This window comes from Octopus bimaculoides, chromosome 15, assembly GCF_001194135.2.
Source record: "Octopus bimaculoides isolate UCB-OBI-ISO-001 chromosome 15, ASM119413v2, whole genome shotgun sequence".
NCBI classification, from domain to species: Eukaryota; Metazoa; Mollusca; class Cephalopoda; order Octopoda; family Octopodidae; genus Octopus; species Octopus bimaculoides.
Genome location: NC_068995.1, coordinates 36,538,382 through 36,561,381, shown reverse-complemented (window position 1 = coordinate 36,561,381; position 23,000 = coordinate 36,538,382). Strand labels below are relative to the sequence as shown.

General features: G+C 35.0%; 1 protein-coding gene across 5 annotated transcripts in view; it reads left to right on the top strand.

Annotated features, from left to right (window-relative positions):
• LOC106880268 (oxysterol-binding protein-related protein 11) overlaps nucleotides 1-23,000 on the top strand; it is a 160,411-nt gene that overhangs the window by 128,634 nt on the left and 8,777 nt on the right. For 4 of the 5 annotated variants that reach the window (XM_052973275.1, XM_052973272.1, XM_052973276.1 and 1 more), the window contains 8 exons: nucleotides 6,640-6,681; nucleotides 9,315-9,385; nucleotides 12,108-12,355; nucleotides 15,300-15,433; nucleotides 16,239-16,324; nucleotides 18,081-18,162; nucleotides 18,588-18,765; nucleotides 20,674-20,784. In XM_052973275.1, the coding sequence (XP_052829235.1) occupies nucleotides 6,640-6,681; nucleotides 9,315-9,385; nucleotides 12,108-12,355; nucleotides 15,300-15,433; nucleotides 16,239-16,324; nucleotides 18,081-18,162; nucleotides 18,588-18,765; nucleotides 20,674-20,784 (952 nt within the window). The remainder of the gene's footprint in view (nucleotides 1-6,639; nucleotides 6,682-9,314; nucleotides 9,386-12,107; nucleotides 12,356-15,299; nucleotides 15,434-16,238; nucleotides 16,325-18,080; nucleotides 18,163-18,587; nucleotides 18,766-20,673; nucleotides 20,785-23,000) is intronic. The other variant, XM_052973273.1, reaches the window with a different exon arrangement.

The window sequence follows — 23,000 nt, the reverse complement described above, 5'->3', positions numbered from 1 at the left end:
CATACAAGGAGACAGAGGTACGCAAACACACACACATACATAAAAACACACACATGGACATGCAAACACATGAATATGCAGAATACATACATACAAATGCACACACATACATGCATATGCACACATACATACATGCATGTGTATGCACATGCGTACAAACAAACAAAAAGAATGCAGTCAAAACTATTGAAAAGGTTGCAAGACGCAATGAAAATTTTAGAAAAATAAACAAGAAATAAGTAGAAATTTTACCAGTGAGTGTGTTAAATTATAAGGCACTAAAAGAGAATGACTCTCCCCAGACAATAGTATGTATGTATATATATGTAATTAGATGTGTGTGTGTGTGTCTTTGTGACTGTCCCCCCACCATCTCTTAGCAACTGACATTGGTGTGTTTACATACCCATAACATAACAGTTCAGCAAAAGAGACCAATAGAATAAGTATTAAGCTTACAAGGAATAAGTCCTGAGGTTGATTTCTTCAACAACAACAAAAAAATCCCTTTAAGGCAGTGCTCCAGCATGGCCTTAGTCAAATGATTGAAACAAGCAAAAGAATAAAAGAAAACTCCCCAAGTAATGTAATTTTCAGACTTCTATAGATTCAATGCCTCATAGAAAGGACTCTACCTTGAGAAACCTCAGGTACCTGGCTATTATTCTCAATACTTTATACACAATTATTCTTATTTTTAAAATTTTTACTTCAGCTTATATCATTTAATAGAATAAAACCATCCTCCTTTTATTTGTTTGAATTATGATTAAATACATGAAAATAATTACCATTTAATCAGTAGTAGTTTCTTATCTTGAAATTAAATGACACCACCGTCTATGTAGTAATTATAATATTGATAATTCACAGGTTTGAGTCATCATTCTTCCATGCAGAGCCAAGAATTGATAACAAACAATAGAAATAGAAGTTCCTATTTACTGTACATAGTCCAAGACTTACTACCATTCTAGAGTATACTCTTAATATGAACCATAATTCTGTAGTGTAATTATTTGATTCAACATATGTATACTCTAATTTTTTCAGTTATTGTGTAGTTTTATATGAGCCATTCTGTTTTTATTCTTTCTTAGACAGTATGTTGGCAGAAACAGCTGTACCCAACTAACTGCTTTATGGTATTTAAGCTCATCTATGTATTATATGAATTCAGTTCTTTGCCTGTCAAACTTTTGAATAATAAAAAAAAAAAAACTGAATTGATTCCATCAAGTAGTGCTCCCTCTCACTACAAAACCCATCTTAATGTCTAATAAAAAATATATGTGCCTTAACCTTTTAGCATTTAAACTGACCATATCTGGCCCAAATATTCTGCATGTTTATGTTCAAACTGATTAGATTCAGCCTGTCCTATAATGTTATTGTAAAAATAAGCAATCACATTATCAAAATCTCAAAGCTATGAGGTAATGCATGGCTAATTCAAAACAATGTGAATAAATAAGCATTACATTTGACAGAGCAATCTGAATGCCAAAGGGTTAAGTTAAATTGAAAGTGAACCAAAAAATGGTTATAGCAGCAATAAGTTTTTAGGAAACCAACTTCACAACCTAGTTTCAATTCTTGATTAATTTCTATTCACTGAAGTTATTAATGCTCCTAATAGAGGCATCCACACACATCATTACTTTCTCTTATCTTCTATCTATAATAATAAATGTGAAATTCTGTCTGCCTGTCCGTCCGGAGCCCCTGTATCTCAGTCTACATTTGCTCTACATAGACATATCATACCTTTTTGTAATCGAGATGATCCCAGGATTGAAAATCTGCCCTTCGTTTGGTTCTTGAACATCCAGCATTGGGATCAGGCCTGGATGAGGATTTGTTCTATGCTAACAGTTGAAAATTCAAATTTTAAAAGAACTCCAAAAATTTGTGAACTTACAAGTTTTTCATTTAAACTGAGTTTAAAGTAATGTCATATTGGTAGGGTACCAATAAATGCTTAATTATTGCTCTCTGTAGCTTTGGATCCAGGCCCAATTAGCCCTCTGTAGGGGTTAGCTTAAAAGTCTGCATGGAGTGCAGTTTTTAAGCTAGTTCCCTATAAAACTAAAAAGTTGAATGTGAAAGAACTCTACTAGTATTAAGTGAATTTTAGATTGATATCTAAATGATCCTAAATAGCCTGATAGTTCCATAGAGGTGGGTGGTTATCATAACTTTCTGACAAACTACAAGACATTAGTGAAGTAATTAAGAACAACTGAATGGCCATTTCAATCAAAGCAGAAAAATCAATTAGAACTTAATTACTTTGATTGATAGGTTGCTTTAATTAAATTAGAAAATTCGTCTTTCAATCAATCATTAAAGAATGTTTGTATTAGTTATATTGAAGATATTTTTCTCTCCCTTTTTATTTTTATTTTTTATTTTTTGTTCATTTTTGATAAAATCTGACATGAAGTTATTGAAATGGATTTGATTTGTTTTAATAAAACTTTGTTTCTTTTTTAATAATAAACACTAACTGTGGTGGTCTTTTGCTTACTACCACTAGATGAGCATCATTAAAGCATCTGATACAGTTAGGTATCATAAACCTTTTGAGCTCTTCCACCTCACAAATTGCTACAAAATATTCTGGTCTTTTGCCAAGGTCTTTTACTGATGCTAGAGAAGCTATCCTTCCACCCTTTAACTAAGATTGCTCTCAAAGTAGCATCCCTGCTGGATCATATTTACTGCTCACTTTGCTTTCAATTCACAAATTTCTCCTCTTCCACCTACACATTACCAGTTCATCATGGTAGTCTCTACAGGGTTGTTGATCTGCTAGATATAACAACCAAATCTCTCAAGTCACACTTTATTTTGAAAAGGATATGTTATTGGTTATGTAGTCATCGGCATGCAAACAGTTGGAGTGGCTTTGATCAAACCTACTTGACCAGAGTAGATATATTAGGCTAAATGGTTCTTCCTTTAATCACTCCAAGACAGCAAGCAATTGTATCTTTTACATCACCCCCAAACAGTGTGCTCCACAACTAGTTTCTACTTCCTATGTATATTTAGTGTTTATTGTTCCTGCACATCTGTCACACACAAGATCTGGTATTTCTTTTCTAGCGCTATTACAAATTCAGCTGCGAGAGTGAGATCATCACTATATAGCAGTTCCATGATAATCCTTCTCAGTTGCGGCCTAGAAGACTCTGAGGACTGAGTCCTGGCCCACCCCTACTTGCATTTTAAAATTGTTGCTGCACTCAATCCTTTTCATCTTAATGACAACACCTCTGTACATGTCTTGTGCGGTTCTTGCAAATTCCTCACTGCCTGCTATATCATAGTCAGGAACCAACTATATTGTTTTGGGTTCAGTCCCCCCCCCCTATGAAGCACTTTGGGCGAGTGTCTTCTATACAACCAAAGCTTTGTAAGTAGGTTTGGTAGGCAGAAACTGAAAGAGGTCCCTCATTTGTGTGTATATCATCATCATATAATGCCTGTTTTCCATGCTGGCATGGGTTGGATGGTTTGACAGGAGGTGGCCAGCTGGGGGGCTACACCAGGGTCCAGTTGTCTGTTCTGGCACAGGTTCTACAGCTGGATGCCCTTCCTAACACCAACCACTTTACAGTGGATGCTTTTTATGTGACACCAGCATGAGTGCTTTATATGTGGCACCAGGACCCATGAGCCTGCATGACTAGGACCTCTCAGCTGAGAGGGGGAGTGGAACTGAGAAATTAAAGTTTGATAGAGGGACAGAGACCAATCTTACTATTAAGGAGACACTTGTCTGCCTCAGTAGGACAAGGAAGAGGGGAAGGTGGGAGAGAGTAAGCGAGAAAGATAGACAGACAGTTGCAGTGAGAGAGAGAGGTGGCCTACTCACAAAGAACAGTGGTGGTGGTAGTATAAGTAGTGTAGAAGGGATAAAGGAGTTTGTTCCATAAGAGTTGAGGGGAGATGTTTAGAGACAGCAAGTGATGTTGAAAAGAATTGGAGCAGCTGTGAAGATAGCAATTGATGGTGCGAGGAATTGGAAGTGGCTTAGAGTGGGGTGTGGTAGGTATGTGAGGGCAAGGAGATTGTGCGGATAGGCACATGAGGCAGAGTGGATGGGGGCCCCACAGTAAGTGGTGTGGGTGTGAGGGGGAATAGAGGACAGAATTATGTGTGTCTTAAGAGGGGGCATGACTTTAAAGAACATGTCTGTATGTATGGGTGGCTACAATTTTATTTAGCTTGACATGTCTTCTCAAGCACTGCAAATCAGAAGTTTTGGTCTCTTGATATCTGTCTCTCTATCATATATTATAACAAAACAGGAAGATGGAAACTTTTTTCGTTACACATATTTCATTTTCTAATAGGAATTATTAAGATTTATATGTTATGTCGACATATAAGGAATTTCCTATAAGAAAATCATCATACAGAGAAAACATATTTCTCAATTTCAATGTGTGTTTTGATTAACTTACAATACTAACTATGGATATATATTGATTGTGATAATGAAATAAGCAGATGTGCTTCTAGAGGAAACAGCTGGGATTTACACTAACTACTTATATATACCGTCTGCCTATGTGGAATATGTGAAGTTGTTTGGTCTCATGGTTAAGGTGTTGCACTCCCAATTGCAAGAACATGGTTTAGATTCCCAGACCGATAGTACATTGTATTCTGAAGCAAAACACATCATTTCACCTTGCTCTAGTTGACTCAGCTGTACATTGGTAATCTATGGGGATGTTGGCCATTCCTGATTAGCCAGTGAGAAGGTGTTTGAAAGGTACAACAATGGGAAGAAATGCATTGTGATCAGTGCTGTATAACCACATTCGAAAGTCTGGTTGATGCAGTGATATTCAATATGATAGATAGCTTTTGAGCGAGTTCTTTGTCAGTTAACATTTTCCAAAGAATCTGGATATTCTTTTAACTAGTCAGTTGTTAGTATAGCTTTTTGCCTCTCCTGCCTATCTCTTTACCTCATAGTCTTATCCTTTCCTATCCCTCTCGTTTCTTTGTGTCTTTCTTTTCTTCTCTCTCTTCCTTGTTTCAACTTCTGCCTCTCACTCTCTCTCATTTCATGGTTAGATAATTTTTTCTCTCGTTATCAGAACTGGAAAATACACGACGTAAATATTTTCGACGGCCACAACTATGTATGCGCGTGCGTGCGTGACTGTGCATGTATATATTACATACTTAAAAAAACAATTTCCTCATTTCAATAGATTAGGCATAGTTTGTGTGAGGGGCAGGTTAAGAATGTTGGCTGTTATTGGTCATTATCTGAACTCCATTATCAATGGCGTGAGCTTGATTTTTTAATAATTCATCATGTGGATTGGTTGAATCATTTGAGCGTCGGACGAAATACCGACTTTTTACGTTCTGAGTTCAAGTTACGCCAAGATCAACATTTCTTTCATTATCCATTCTGGATCGACGATAAAATAGAATGAATACCAGGCATACACTACTCAAAGTTTGATTTCACTGACTAACTTCTCAGTCTCATCTCATTCTTAAAATAAAATTTGGGCCTTGTGCCTATGCTAAACAACTTATAGTATCCACTGGGAGGTAGCACTAAGCCGTGATGTGTATAAAAACAAGGTTATTACCACTTCAAATATATTTGGAGCATAGTCGAACCCGTAAGAAAGCAATTCACTGTGTTTTCTCCATCACAAAACAGTGAATGGTTGTTTTACGGGTTCGAATATGCCCCAGGTATCTTTGAACTGGTAATATCACGGTATTTGTTTGGCTCTGTATTCTGAGTTCAAATATTTCCGGGTCAACCTTGCTTTTCATCTTTTCAGATATCGATAAAATATCGGGGCCGATTTAATTTACTGCTCCTCTTCCCCCAAAAATTTTTGGTTTTATGCCTCTGTTTAAAAAGGGGTTGTGGTTTCGTGGAATCACTAAATGTCGGTCAAAAAACACCGCCAAGTATTTAATTAAGATCCCTTTACGTTCTAAGTTCAAGTCTCGCCGAAATCAACTTTGCCTTTCATCCTTTTGAGGTTGATAAATAAATAAAGTACCAAGGTAGATTTTATCGATTAACCCTAATCCCTTTCTCACAGTTTTCTGATCTTGTACCTATACTTAGAAACGATTGTTATTATTTAAATTCCAATCTGTTCAGAAATTCAGCCATTGATTTATTATTTCCTGTTTTGAATAAACATTCCTTTTGCCCCACATTACTGAGAAACGTGTCCCTATCTGACTTGTCAACTGTATTTCTGCAGCTCCGTGTCTTTTTCCTGAGTTTATTGTTATTACCTGGCATTTTGAAAACACAATTACGATCTCTCTCTCTGTCTCTCTCACACACACACACAGTCTCTCATACACGCACTCTCTTTCTTCCTCAAACACACATCCTCTTATACACTCTCTCTCATACACACTCCGTCTCACATACACTCTCTCTCTCACACACTCTTTCTCTCATACGTGCACTAATTCTCCCTCCCTCCCTCTCACTCTACTGCCACTTCATCCACAGTTTTTCTATTTGAGAAACTTTTAAAAGGAGTGTTTTAGTTTAGTTATGCGGTTACTGATCCTTCGTTGAATGTTTTTTCTTCTTCTATGCTTTTGTTTCTTTCTAAATAGATTCTAATACATGGAAACCATGTGCCACGATTGTTTTTGCTGGTAGGAACTTACAAATCTTAGATTTATTATTGGATTTAATAATTGCACACTGGTATTTTGTTGATTTCAAATATTTTTCTTTCGGTATTTTGTCTTTTATTATTATTTTTTCTTCCTGTTACCTTTATTTAATTATTTACTTTGTATGTTAGCTAGTTCGTCCAAATTTCGTTAAATATTCCCTGTCTTTTGATTGCTGTGTATATTAGTCTAAAGATAGTCTATTTTAATTAACTTTTAGTCTCATAGCTGCACTTGGTTTGCGAATTAGTTTGCAGTTAATTTATTTATTTCCTTTGATTTTTTTTTTCTTTAACTTTATAACTTCTTATAACATAATTTTGCTTGAAGAAAAATATAAATGCTATGTTAACATATATTAACAGCTATAAGCTGTTTTCTTCTTAACATGCCCTACATTTCTGAAATGTGTCATTAAAAGGATACGTCTTTCAGCAGTATTCATGTTTCACAGCCTGTTTTATTATCTATTATATATATTTTTTTCTTCTAAATTTAAATATGCCTCGTTTTCCTTTCAATCGATCGTGATTAATCTATTTACCCATATTTTTTTTTTTTTTGTGTGGGTGTATTGCTGCTCTTCATATGATTTCTCTTAGTATTACAAACATCTTTTAAACTTCGCAAAACTGAACCTAGAACATCTTAATTTCTGGTTAACTTTTATCCTGTTTGCTCATCGTTATTGTTGTTGTTTGTTTTCTTTCTTTCTTTTATGTTCCTTGAGTTTATATCCCAGCGAGGTTCCCTACTTTGCTTTTCACCTTTTGTGGGGGTCGATAAAATAAAGTACTAGTTAAGTACTGGAGTCAATACAAACGACTGTACTCCTCCAAATTTCTTACTTTGTGTGTATGGTAGTGACAATTATTCTTATCAAACCGTTATCATTCGTACACGCACGTACAAACACACGCCTACATAGTTCAGCAAGCGAAAACAATGCGTTATTTAAAAATGTCTGCAATTGTTCCTTAATCAAGAAGTCATTGTTTAAAATTCAATTAACCACTTAAGTGTGTATTGACTCCCTTCCCTGCTTGCGTCAAAATACTTGTGGTCACAGCGACCCCTTTTGTAGTACATACGCTCTTGCAGTAGTTCTCTTTAATTAAACAGCTGTTTGTTTCTCGTTAGTAATTTTTGTCTTTGCGTGTGTGTTTATTATTGTTGACTTGTAGGGTAACATTTGAGCTCTGTTCATTAAAAAGAAAAAAAAAAAGAAAAAGAAACGAGTTACCCAAGATACAAGGAGCTGTTTCTGCTTTTAGGAAACTGTTTACCATTGTTAATTGACCTTATATTTCAAGTAATTCGTTTTTGCTATATTCAGTTTCATTTCCTGTTTCAAATGAAATGAAACCAAAAAAAAATTGTTGTTTATTTAAATAACCATCGTGTGTTCTATAAAATGTCAGTGTCAATGTGTAGGTAAAAATGTAAATCTTAAGCGTATTGTTTGGAGATCTTGATGATGAGGGATAATTTTTTATTATACCTCATTAGCTTTAAAAAATAAACTTTTTGAAAGAAGGGATATTTATTTGGTTCTTAAGATTTGAATATTTAAATGAAATAGAACATAAAAGGCATTTGTGAAAATTATATTGTATACGTTTTTATATCGTATTGAATACTGCTTGTGTTTTAGAGTTTATGCATGTCTCTTAATTAGGAAAGTTATACAAAACTGACTTTTTATATAATCGTGAATAATTTTCATTTTACATATAGAGATATAAAGCTACTTTATATTGTGGTACATTCTTTTAATCAGTGCTGTTGACTAAAGAATGTAAGGTTTTCTGAAACCCCACCGAAATTAAATGTAGAACTCCAAACAAGCACAGTTGCTATCAGGAACTGTTCTGGTATTTTATATGATGGTACAGTGTTAAGAACTTTTGATTTTTAACAAACCTATGGTACTTTCATTGTAACTCAGAACAGAAGGAATTAGAAATAAAGTTTCAGAATTTATAGTCCACCTTCTTCTAAGGCTGACTAAAAAACTGTTTCAAATACATTTACTTGTGTACTTCAGTTGGCACAACTTGTTTTAATTGTTATTTCACATGTGGATAAATTATTAAATTGTCATTACTTAATGTTTTTGTTTTTTTTTAATTTAACATTTATTTACTTTGTTGTGTCTGGGGAGAGTCATATTGCCTTAATATCTAACACACTCACTGGTTCAATTTCCACTAATTTTTTTGTCTTCCAAACTTTTTGTTGTTTTTGCAACCTTGTCAATGGATCTCGACTCTGTCCGTTATCGTTTGCTTTGTTTGATTAAAATCACTTGGGTTTTAAAATTAAAATCTAATCTCAATTTACTATTTTTTTTGTCTATTTACGCCCTTCTTTCATGACTTTGGAAAGTTTAAGATTTTAATGAATTGAAGTTAAATAATGTGAATTGTTCAAAATTAATGAATAGTTAGTATCATTCTCTTTTCTGGTGCTGGATTCCATGCAATGTTTTGTTATTTGAAGATATATTATTCTTTCAAAGATGCAAGAGGAAAAAAGTATTCTTTCCAAAATAATTTAAGAGGTATTATTTTTTGTCCAGTTTATGATTATTTTTCTTTTCTTTCTTTTAGAACACATTTAATAAAAATGCTTTAAGTGGACCTTTTTCCTTACATGATCATCATCAACATTCACAGTCCTTGTAAGTATCAATTTAAATTGATGTCATTCATAAAGAAGTTAACACTTGTATTTGTCATTGGGTATAATCTCTCTCTCTGACAACATCATTGGTCAAATTGATAATGCATCACTCTGTTTATGGTTGTTACACTCTCAAATGGACCAGTGCACCTTGATACACCTGTGCCTATTTGCATTTTTGTGGTTAAGAAGTTTGCTTCCCAGCCACATGGTTTTGAGTTCAGTCCCATTGCAGGACACTTTAAGCAAGTGTCTTCTATCATAACTCTGGGCTAACCAAAGCTTTGTGGGTGAATTTAGTTGACAGAAGCTGAAAGAAACTTGTCTTACACACACACGCACGCAAGCACACACATATAAACATGTGTGCTGACATCTTGTGACAGCTGTATCACTATTATACAAGCTGTATCATTCATTTCCAGTCTTCTCTGAAAACATATCCAACCAAGAAGAAATATTATCTTGCTTAGAAACAAATAAGGATTTGCGATTGAAAGGGTATTTGGCTGTATAAGAAATTTGTTTCAGTAATTTCCGTCTGACCCAAACAATTATGAAAAAGTGGTCATCATTGAAACAGTGAGGATCATGATGGTATACCACAGCATAAGAACTAACAGCTGGATAGAGGAGAAACACCATATGAAAAAAAAAAAGACAATGTTTTGTTAGCTCACCTGCTGAGTTCAAGTCTTTGAGTGTAGCTTACAGATGAGTGGGTTCTGACCTAGATACATTTCACAATGACAGACTAAACCAGTGACCTTACATATTAACCAGTGGTTCTATCCTTGGGGATCCATATAAGATTTTGTTGTTAAAATTTGTGCAATAAATTGCTTATATTTCTACAATGCACAAAATATTTTGTGTTTTTTAAATAATTCCTTATGATATTTAATTCTAAAAATACAGTAGGATATTTTTTTTATATTCATCAAATGGCTATGGTGGTGCAGTAGAGTACAATAGAACTCAAAGGGGTCCATAGGCATAAAATGGATAAAAACCAGTTCTAAACCATTATCAAACAAATATCTTCTTTATTACCTACTATTTGTCCCATTTCCTTAAAGTGGATGATGAATTACTGAGTAAAATGACTGCATCATTAAAGTAACAGCTGTAATCGATAATTCTGTGGGGAAAAATAAAACAGTACCTACTTTTCATTCAATATTTGTATGACAAACACGTACAAAATTCAAGAAATGCAAAAGTAAACTAAACTTGGATCAATTTAGACGCATCTGTGCGCAAATATTTATTTATATTGCTTATTTTCAATCTAATTCATAATTCAATAGCATTGTGATCTAGCTACTGCCACATGCATTTCTGTCCTGGAATTACTATTTAAAATTGATATTCACATGTATAACTTATTTAAAAGACAAGTTTTTAAAGTATGAGAGAGATTTTTTACTGTTTTTTTTTCTTTTTCAAAATTTGATTAAATTTTCAATAGTTTTACAATGTATTTTGAAACTGCTTGTCCTACCAGGTATTTATTTCAACTGGTTTTGTTAGTCGCCATTTAATGACTAAATCAAATCTTAGAGTTTATATATATATATATATATATATATATATGTATATATAGCAATAAGAAAATGGAGAGGAATATGAGGTACTCATCAACTTGCAGACACTGTATTCTGTTGATTAATCTGTTTATTTCATAACCAAAATTACAATATACAGACACTTTTGACATACCATACCATATCATATCAACAATTAAGATTTCAGATTTAAAGGACATCTAGCAATTGGAGAAAGGACAAAATCTCACAGCTGTTTCGGCCTAGCGTTGGCATTCCCCATTCTATCTATATAGCTCCTGTACGCTGGAGTAATTAGTAGATGAAAATGATGTAATGGGGGTACATGCACGATTCACTAGGCCTCTTCAGAGATTTACAAAATTCAATTCATGAATTTTGCAAAATTCAAATACAAATATAAAATAAAAATATAAGGCATATAAAAAAAACATACAAAAAGTATATAAAAAACTATATAAAGAATCATAAAAACTCATATATACATGCATATGCATGTATACATTACCATATACAAATATATATGAATACAAAAACACAAACACATGGGTACAGGTTTGAATATTCTCCAAGCATAATTGAGCTGGTACATTTGTTTATATATATATAGTCATCACTAAAGTGACGGAGGGTGCTAGTAAGCACCAGCATTGCTAGAAATAAGAGTTAAAACAAGTCTTAACCATGTGAGAACACTTTTCTAATGGCTGACGAGGGAGACGGGTTCCCTCCCTATGGCATGCGAAATAGTCATATCTGTGCTGATTTCAGATTTAATCAATCTTCATCGGTGACCCATTACTGTCACCGAGGGTTACTAGCACCAGCATTGCTAGAAATAGGAGTCAAAACAACTCTTAGTCATGCAAGTGATGACTTTAGTGATAACTGTACTTCTTGACTATCTGTTCTAAATTGCGAATAGCCACCTTAATAATATATATATATATATATATATATATATATATATATATATATATATATATATATATATATATATATATATATTCATATAACACACACACAGAGGGCTGCTTACCTAGATGTTTTATGTTTTGTTGTTGTTAGTGCAGGTGTTTCTTTATAACATTTATCTGGGTTTTCCCTTTCCTGTTCTTTGAACTGGGTTTTCTTTTTTCCTGTTCTTTGAAGACCCCCCTCGATGTCTCTAGCTAAGCAATCAGTTCAGCATCAACGGCAGGCGCATACTGATCCTGAATCATCAGCAATAACTTCCCAACAGCAACCCAAACAAGGGCAACATCAGACATCAATCTACATCACTCCACATTCAGAAACGTTACCATCAGACCAGCCATCGCCATGTGACAGTTACATCTCCACCACATCTCTGTCTTACTCTACTCCTACTGCTGTTATGATGGATAAAAAATGTGATGGTAAGTGTGTTTCTTCTATGATTTTTTTAATGGTTATAGTTTGTATACTCCTGCCATTGACTGCATTTAACTGTAATGCATCAATTGTGGAAGTTCAGGAAGTTAAAAAAAGGATGACATTCTAGTCGAATCTACACTTATAAGAGAATGGAAACTCAATAAAGAATACAGGTAAAATGCAATGATCAAACCACCACTGCCACCTGCTTCCCCCCCCCCCAAAAAAAACTATAAACTATATAGGATCATGTATGGATTCATTTGTATGTGCATACCTCTGTAATGCTGATGCATACCACCACGAATATGCATCTAGACATTAAGTTGGTCAATAAGCATGGCATCAATTAGATTCTGCAGCAAACTTGTATTTTTGTAGAAAACACTCCCTGAAGGTGCCAGGCAGTGGGATGGAACTCATAACCACATAGTCGTATCTGTGCATTTGTATAACCTATAAATGAAAAATAATATCTTTAATGTCTATGTATTTGTTTTTGCAAGATTCCTGATGGGAAATCATGTGTTGAAACAGATATTTTTTACCAATTAAACACAAGCACTATATTACTTGGTCTTCACAGAAAGACAGAATGGACTAAACAGAACAAGAGGAGACACATGGGATTGTGGGTTGTTGAAGGGGTCACAGGAGGTGACAAAAGAACTTCGACAAAGGACACTAAAATAATAATGATGATAATAATAAAGCTGAAGTGAATACCAAGTATATAGTGTGTGTGTGTGTATAATAGGCAAAAATATTACCATTCCCAAATTTCAATAAAAGTTAAGAGATTAAGTTATTTATCTAACTTATTTACTTCCAATGATCCAGAAAACTGCTTGTTGTTTCTGTAACATGAAATTGCTTTGTGATATTTTGTTGATCCTCCAGTGTAGGATCTGAGGGTGTTTTTATTTCTATCTAGTTCCCTCCATGAAATATGTTTTGTATGGTTAGTAACAATGACTGAGAAAAAGGTATATCTCCCAGATTTCTCGAAGAACAATTATACACATTTAACCGGCCATCTACCTATGTTAGGAGATACACAGATATTTTAGTGTAATCTGATGATAGTTTGGTATTTGTTTGAGTCAGCATGGCACCTTGGGTAAGTGTTTTCTACAATAGCTCTGGGACTACAAAAGCCTCATGAGTGAATTGGGTGACAAACTGATAGAAACTTGTATCTATGTATGTTTGTGTGTGTACCCTTGTCTAAACATCATAATGGCTGAAAATTAGTACCATTATCAAACAAACATGTCTAGCTATGGGAAAATATTACCTGACTTGGGAAAAGGTTGGAGTTGGCTATAGGAAGGGCATCAGGTTGTAAACAATCTACCTCAGCAAATTCTATCTGACCAATTCAGCATGGAAAAGTGGACATTAAATGAAGATGAGGATATCTTTCATTTGAATAGTTTAAATGTTCACTTTTTTGCAGTTGACATCAGAAATGTGTTAGGCAGCTAAATAATAATAATAATAATAATAATAATAATAATAATAATAATAAAGATAAAGCTGATGATAATTACTTGCACATAAGACTGCCAGTTGGTCATTTTTGTTTCTCTCTTTTTTTATTTATGTATGGGTGAATACTCTTTTTAACACTGATGTAGCAATGCTTAAAGGGAGGACTTCACACAGCTGCATGGTTAGACCATTGGGCTCACAATCATGAGGTAGTCAGTTCAATTCCTGGACCAGGCTGTGTGTTGTGTTCTTGAGCAAGACACTTTATTTCACGTTGCTCCAGTTCACTCAGCTGTAAAAATGAGTTGTGACATCACTGGTACCAAGCTGTATCGGCCCCTTTGCCTTTCCCTTGGATAACCCCAACAGCAGGGAGAGGCAAGGCTGGTATGCATAGGCGACTGCTGGTCTTCCATCAACAACTTTGCTCGGACTTGTACCTCACAAGGTAACTTTCTAGGTGCAATCTCATGATCTCAAAGGGGGGGGGGGTTTACTCTTACACAGTGTAATGGGTGCATTTTATCATGGCAGCAGCACTAGTGAGGTTACCTTGTATCCTGTAAGACTAAAGATTTTTCACTATTAGTTTCTGTCTATTCAAGTCAACCTCAGAAGAGTGATAACGGAAGGCGAAAGAAGTGAAGGTATGATGTTAGAAACAGTGACTGGGATGAAAGGGTGATGGTAGAGGAAAGAGTAATGGGGGAGAGGGGTAGTGATAGCAGTTCCATGTTTGGTGTCGAGAGAGATAGAAAGAGTAAGAGAAGTGATTGTTGTTCATAGAGATGCTATTTGGATGTGATGGGGTGATGGTTAGCAGCACAGAAGAGTCAAAGTGGATAAATCAGTTATGAACAATCTAAATGAACCGCTCATTACATAGTATTTGTGTGAATGGTAAGTGGATAGAGTGATGAGGATGGTAGTGGGGAGTATTAAATATGAAAGGATCCAGTGCGGTCCCCTGTTAGAAGACTGATATGGTACAGTGCACAGGGGTGGGTGACTGATAGAAAGAAGAGATGGAGCAGTGGTAGAATGGGAAGGTGTGTCTAAGGGGCTCATGAGAACAACAAATGGAAAACCAGAATGTGAAGGGTAACAGATTGTCTTCCATTTGCATCACATACTTCTGCTAATGCAGTCTCCACTTCTCCACACAACATTTGATTCCTTCTCTTATAAACTGTTTTTTTCTCAGCTCATTTCTATGTTGTCGTTCTTGCATGCTAAACATTACACACCAAGTGGAACATGCTTCCTTCATTTCTTTCCAACTTTTGCAAATCCTTTGCATTCAATGCCCATGTACCCTGCAGCATTGCACTCTGTACACAATCATTGTACAATCTGCCTTTCACCCTAAAAGAGAAAACTTTTGTTGCTGTCGTAGGATTAAATCCTGTTAGATTTAATGACTTTAGTTTTCATAATCTTGTTACATTGTAGGATTCATTGATCACATGCAAGATGTTGAAGATGAAGAAGAATACAAGGACACAGAACTTGGTGCTGTTGAGGAACATAAAAGCATTATATTACATCTACTATCTCAACTAAAATTAGGAATGGATTTAACGAAGGTCAGTTAATTTACTAAATTTTTGCTTTTCTTTTTGGGAGCTCTCTTAGATGAGAAGAAATCGTTTGTGTGTGTGTGTGGTTAAAAGGCTTGCTTCCCAACCATGTAGTCTTGGGTTCAATTCCATTGTGTGGCACCTTGAGCAAGTGTCTTCTACTATAAGCCTCAGGTCACCCAAAACCTTGAGAGTGGATTTTGGTAGACAGAAACTGAACTGAAAGAAGCTTGTATGTGTCCATGTACTCTTGTCTGGACATCATATAATGTTTGTAAATGAGCTTCAACATCATGCAGGCAAAATTGTTCGTTTCCAGTCTCCCACGAAAAGTTTGTCTAGCTATGAAGAAAATGTCACTTTACTTGGAAAGAGGTTGGAGGTTGGTGAGAGGAAGAGTGTCTTCCACTATCTTCCTACTTTGACTGTAAAATAATTGATTTTACTTGATAATCTTCTGCATTTTGTAAGAACTTGGCGGTAGAGTGGGATTTAACTATATTAGTTAATGCATCACAAACTAATTCAAAAGATCCAGTTGTTGGCAAACAATCTTTACTACAAAGTACTTTTGCTGAATATCTCATGTTGTGAGATTTAAAAATAGTAATTGACAAGTAATCTTCTTTGTATGTATAAGATGACAGGGTGCAATCTGAGATATTTAACTACTATGTCTACTGAATTATCTGTGAACTTTATACCTTACTTTTTTTATGTACACTTAAGAAATATATATATATATATATATTTGTTTTTCTGTATAATTAGCTTTGAAAACTAATTTGAAATTATATCTTTTAAATTACAGGTAGTCTTACCAACTTTCATTTTGGAAAAAAGGTCGTTATTAGAAATGTTTGCTGACTGTATGGCACATCCACTGCTGTTTCTAAAGTAAGTGCTTCTGTCTCACACACACACACACACACACACACACACACACACACACACACACACACACACTTATGTATACCTAGGCATACTTTCATGTTACTAAATTTCGAAGTAGCTAGAGCAGATGGAAAGAACTGTTTATAAATGAATTCAAACTCTGGCAATCAAACTGTTGTTGCAAGTTTTATACGTTAACCCTTCAGCATTCAGATTATTCTGTCCAAATGTGATGCTTATTTATACACATTGATTTAAATTAATCATGCATTGTGATTGTTTATTTCTAGAATAATATTGTAGGGTACATGTGACAGGCCAGTTTGAAGATAAAACAGGCAGAATATTTTGGCCAGATGTAGCCAGTTTAAATGCTAAAGGGTTAATAAGTTTCCCTCTGCTACTATCTAGGGCAGTGGTTCTCAACCAGGATTTATATGGCCCCTGAGGGTCCATATATGATTTTGTGGGGTTCACACAACAAAATAGTAAATTGGGAACCCACAAATGTATTTCAAGTGCTCCTGAAAAAAATTTGCTTTGGATATATAAGTATTGATATGTATTGCAAGAAACAGGTTTCTTTCTCTAATATTTTACATTGTTCAATCTACACAATTAATGTGTGAAAAACAAAATAGGAATTTTGATAGAAGTTTCTCTAAAACTAGTTTTTAAACATTGAGTGGCTATGAGGCCCACCAGAATAAAATAGTAATCAAAGGGGTCCATAGATAACAAAAAAAAAATGGTTGAGAACCTCTGATCTATGACAATATAAGAGGAAACTATCAGTGAATTCTAATGAAATGTTGACTAACAATGAAAATATCTTGTTTGATACTTATGGAACTAATTTCACTGTGATTCCAAACACATTTGAATGTAAGACCATGTATTTAGTCATAATTCATGCAATATGTTGTACCATTATGTAAATAAGCTGTACCCTTCACAAGTTTTGTTTACATTTTACTATTACCTGCATTTTGGGATAGGATGGTGAGAGAATCCTAAACGAAACATTAAATAAGTGATACCTGGTGGTTTGTTGATCCGTATCCCAAGCTACTGAAACGGTGCCTATGGTCCTAATCTTACAGTGAGACTAAATACATATAGTAATGAATCCATTATTCAATTTAAGATTGTTATCAGAAAGGGCATCCTGCTGTAAAACATTGTCAGCATGGAAAACGAACATAAAAGTGGTGATGATGATGACTCCATGCTATATTGGTATTTCTGATATGGAACCTAAACAGCCCTTCCGTTGGTTAGCTCCTGTCAAACCGTCCAACCCATGCCAGCATGGAAAACAGACATTAAATAATGATGATGCTGTATGATGCAAAACAAATGCCAGAAGCTTTGTATTATGCAACATTGTGGTTTCTGACGGATGATTTGTAACCACTGGAGCAGGCTGAGCCAAAAACTGTTATATATGGAACTATAAATATCAAGAAATGTCTTGATCAGGAAAACATAGTCTTAGAATGTAAATAGATAATATGAAGTGTCTTCAACTTACACTTGAGGGTTTAATAGATATTGATTGAGAGTAAATGAAGTTAATATTGAACCTTTCCTAGGAATGATGGAAGATAAAGATTTGTAAAAGTATTCTTTATTGCAGAATATTTTCATTAGTTGGCAATAAAGTAGTAATGGTGGAATAAATGGGCCTGGGACATTCTCCACATTTTTGTGACCTGCACATTGTTCTTTTTTAATATTTATTTCTTTTTATTGTCAGAATTCCTGACCTTGCAGATCCTGAACAAAGGATGCTTGCAGTAGTTGAGTGGTACCTAACATCTTTCCATGCTGGCAGACAGGTAATGAAATTCTCCTTTTCTCCCTCTCTCTCTCTCTCTCTCAGCATATATATATATAAAAACATGTTAATATTGAACAATGAGAATGAGTGCTCGACACTGCATTAGTGGATGAAAATTCTTTATTTATGGTTTAAGGCTACCATTAGTTTCATGTAAAAGGGAATTGCCTCAACAATTATCAAGCCTGTCACATGGAAAACCAGTGTTTGTCTTCATTTTGGTTTGGAACTACCCTTAACATGGAACCAATGGTAGCTTTAACCCATATATATATATATATATATATATATATAATGATTACTATTTCAAAAATTAATAATTAATTTTCTAGATCAAGTAACTATAACAAATTTTTATCCCAAATCTAATGTTGATTGCTTTAACATTTCTGATCATTTTATTTCTCTAAACCCCTTTTACAGGGTTCGGTTGCCAAGAAACCATACAATCCAATTCGAGGAGAGACATTTCATTGTTCCTGGAAATTTCCTAAGAATTGCAGCAAGTCATCTGATGGTCACACTGACAATGGTTTCAACACAGAACAAAATCCCTATCTATTAACCTATTGCGCTGAGCAAGTCTCCCACCATCCACCAAGTAAGAACAGCTTTTTAATCAGATACTTTTGTTATTGTTGTTCCACCCTGATTGAACAGACAGACCTATCCTGTGTGTTTAAGGGTCTGTGGGCCTACAACGGTTTAACCACTTAGCATTTAAATCGGCCATATTTAGTCCAAGTATTCTTCCCACATTATGGTCACACTGGCCAGATCTCTTAAACTGACGAATCACAAATCCCTTCAGGTAGACGGCCCTGCTCGATCTTTAGAAAAGGCGTAGGTAGAGATTTCATAAGATTACCTGGTGTAAGCTATAGACACATAAGAGGTGCAGCAATATCAAAGGAAGGCTAACTGGGAAAATAGTTTTTGTGTGTGGCAAATGCACAGGGGCAATAAACACTGAAAATGTGCAGTAAACAGCTTCTGTTACATGCCAGGGGGAAAACACTATAAGTAGTTGATAGCTTCCGTTACCTAGGTGCCTTAGAGTTAACCTAGCAAAAACCAAAGTCTTAGTAAGTAGGAAGGCCAACAAATCACAAATTCCTTCAGGTAGATGGTCCTGCTCAATTTGTAGAAAAAGTGTAGGTGGAAACTCCATAAGATGCACTCAGTATAAGCTTTGGACACATAAAAGGTGCAGCAATATCAGAGGAAGATTAACGGGGAAACTAGCTTTTGTATGTGGAAGATGCACGGGTACAACAAATGCTCAAAATATGCAGAAAATAGATTTCGTCAACTGCTGGGTTGGCAAGCTAGAGTTAGTAGATAGCTTCCGTTATCTTGATGACCAAGTTAGCAATGGAGAGGGATGCTCCAGGAGCGTAGCTGTGAGAATAAGATTAAGCTGGGCAAAGTTCAGAGAGTTCGTACCTCTGCTGGCAACAAAGGGCCTCTCACTCAGAGTGAAAGGCAGATTGTATGATACCTGCATGCAAACAGCCATGTTACATGGCAGTGAAACATGGGCTGTGACAGCCGAGGACATGTGTAGGCTTGAAAGAAATGAAGCCAGTATGAACAGCCTATAATTTGTCTGAGGTGGAATTATTCATGCATTAGAAGTATGGAAGCAATTGGTGAAGCCGTTTTCACCTGAAAAGTGAATATGCACACATCTCTATTTTATATAATAGATAAATCAATGAGATTCCAACTTAGTCTGATTTTCATGTTTTTTTTTTTATTTCCAATTTTTACAGTTTTATAAGGAAATAAACTAGTACTTTTGTGCATTACACACTCATCAGGTTTATGTAATGATAGTTATGTTCCACAATTCATAACTGTGTATATGTCCCACAACTGACAACTATATATATATATATATCATTAACAGTATCATCATTTAATGTCCATTTTCCATGCTGGCATGAGTTGGACAGTTTGACAGGAGATACTGGTTACTTTTTGCCCTGCCATGGGTGCTCTGTACTTGACACCAGCACAGGTGCTTTACACTCAGCACTGGCACAAGTACTTTATATTTGGCACCAACACAGATGCTTTACACTTTGCACTGGCACAGGATTTACTAGTGGACTTGGTGTATTGAGTTTTCTTCCCACGATACTGTTTTATATGTTTGCATTAGTCAAGAGGAATGGGCAAAACCGCAACCTTTGGGGGGGCTTTCTCAGACTGGTGAGATAAGCTATTCTGAGCATTTGCAGAAAAAATTGTTGGTGGGTGGGGATCTAGTTTAAATGTTTGTATCAGTGAACTTTGTCTATTGCAGCCAAAGACTAAGTGTTAACCTTGGTGTGCTAGGCCTACAAACTTTGTTATAATGTTTTGAACATTCGTAAATCTCTGGGTAGAATTTTCAAGATATTTTTCCCAAATGTACTGCTTATTTAATTATGTTTTTTAAGGTTTGTTTTACTGATCTCTATTCTCTCCCCACCAACTAACTTTCTTTTTTCTATTATTCTAGTTTCAGCCTTTTATTTTGAATGTCCAGATAAACAAATTTCTATGAATGCATCAATATGGACCAAATCTAAATTCATGGGAATGTCAATAGGTGTTATGATGGTTGGTAAAGGTAAGCTGATGAGTTTTTCCTTTTTAATACCTTCAGAATAATTATTCAAAATTTCCTTTCTGGAGATTCTTGGGTCTCTGCACATAGGCACATCTATGTGTGTGTATATATATATCATCATCATTGTTTAATGTTCATTTCCATGGCATGGATTGGACGGTTTGACATGGAGCTGTCCAAACTCCAATTGTCTGTTTTGTCATGGTTTCTACTGTTAGATGCCCTTCCTAACAGCAACCATTTAACAGAGTTTCTTGGGTGCATTTTACATGCCACCAGCACGTGTATGTTTACATTTACCACTAAAGCAAGCTCTTATAAGATGGTTAGAAAGCTCAATTTGAGATCTTCCTTTAGCTTGTTTAATTTTGTGACTGACTGTTACTGTGGGTCACTGATATTTTTCATCTACAAAAGTTATATTCCAGAATGGCCTCTTAATTTCCCCTCAATTGCTGAGTATTTGAAAAGAAAAAAAATCATCCTATAATTTTTAGTTTTAGGAGCTAATTGATCTCTTCCAAGATGTTCAGTTACCAAGTTTATGTATATAGTTTGAACTTGTGAAAATTATCAGACCATATATAGCTGGTAGGGTAAGTTTGTTATTGCTTGCAGAAGATTTATATTTTTATTTAAAATATCTAATGTTTGACTCTTTCGTGCAAGATGCTTAAATAGTTAGGTAATGTGTCAGCGTTTTCATCATAAACTGATTTGAATGAGGGGCTTGTGGTATTTTGAGGCATAGGGATGTGTGTTTTTTTAAATTGGCATGGATTAGTTGTCAACACCTCATTTACATAAATGAAAGGAATAAGAATAGTAGGGCCCATATATTGTTGTTGGCACTCCGTCGCTTACAACGTCAAGCGTTCCAGTTGATCTGATCAACGGAACAGCCTGCTTGTAAAATTAACGTGCAAGTGGCTGAGCACTCCACAGAGACGTGTACCCTTAATGTAGTTCTCGGGGATATTCAGCGTGACACAGTGTGACCAGGCTGACCCTTTGAATTACAGGGCCCACATAACTCCAGGAGTAATCCACTAGTATGTTAAGGGTCCATAAAAAAAAAGTCTTGATTTAGATGTATTTATTGCAAGAAACAGGTTTCTTTCTCAAACATTTTGCATAGTTCAATCTACACAAGTGAATGTGAGAAAAAGAAAACAGGAATTTTGAAAGAAGTGTTTATAAAACTAATTTTTAAACATTGACTGGCTATGAGGGTCCACCAGAATAAAATAGTAATCAAAGGGGTCCTTAGGTAAAAAATGTTTGAGAACCACTAGTGGTTACTTTTTCCTTTTACTAGGATAGAATATATAAAAAAATAACATGAAAAAAGAATAGAAGCTAATAATTCACTTTTAATATGTTATTTATATGGTATTTAACATATATTCCAAGGTATTGAATTGTTAAGTAGAGTATTAAACAAGTATATTCTACTGTTTATTTTGGTATTGGGGAAATATACTAAACCAAAATTGTGTCCTTCAGCGATTTTAATTTTCAATTGAGCCTCTTCAGAAAGTTTGCATAAATATCACATAGTTCTGAGATTGGTGCTTCAATGTAAAAGCTTTATGTACACAGTATTTTGAAATAACATACAGTATGGAGTTGTTATACTAAGATGTTGATATCTAATGTTGGTTTCAATTTTTGGTACAAGGCCAGTATTTTTGTGGGGAGTGGTTAAGTTGATTACCTGGATCCCAGTGCTCAACTGGTACTTGTTTTATTGACCCTGAAACGATGAAAGGCATAATTGACCTTGGCTGAATGTGAAAATGGATGAAATGCTGCTAAGCATTTTGCCTGGCATACTAATGTTTCTATCCACTTTCTGCCTTTTGTTGTCATCTAATATTGATTTGACTGACTGAGTATTGCCAATTTTGCTTCCAAGTCATCATATTGATTTCCCTATTTCAAATAAAGTACTAACCAGCTACTAGTGTCTATATAATTAACTATATTTATCTCTTATTGAAATGTCTGGCCTTAATACCTATGCCACAGAATTGATAGTGTCAGACATGCCTTGTAGTACTTGTTTCAGTGCTTTTACTTCCTGTTATATTCTGAGTGTGGAAGCGCAATGGCTCAGTGGTTAGGGCAGCGGACTCGTGGTCATAGGATTGCAATTTCGATTCCCAGACCAGGCGTTGTGAGTGTTTATTGAGCGAAAACACCTAAAGCTCCTC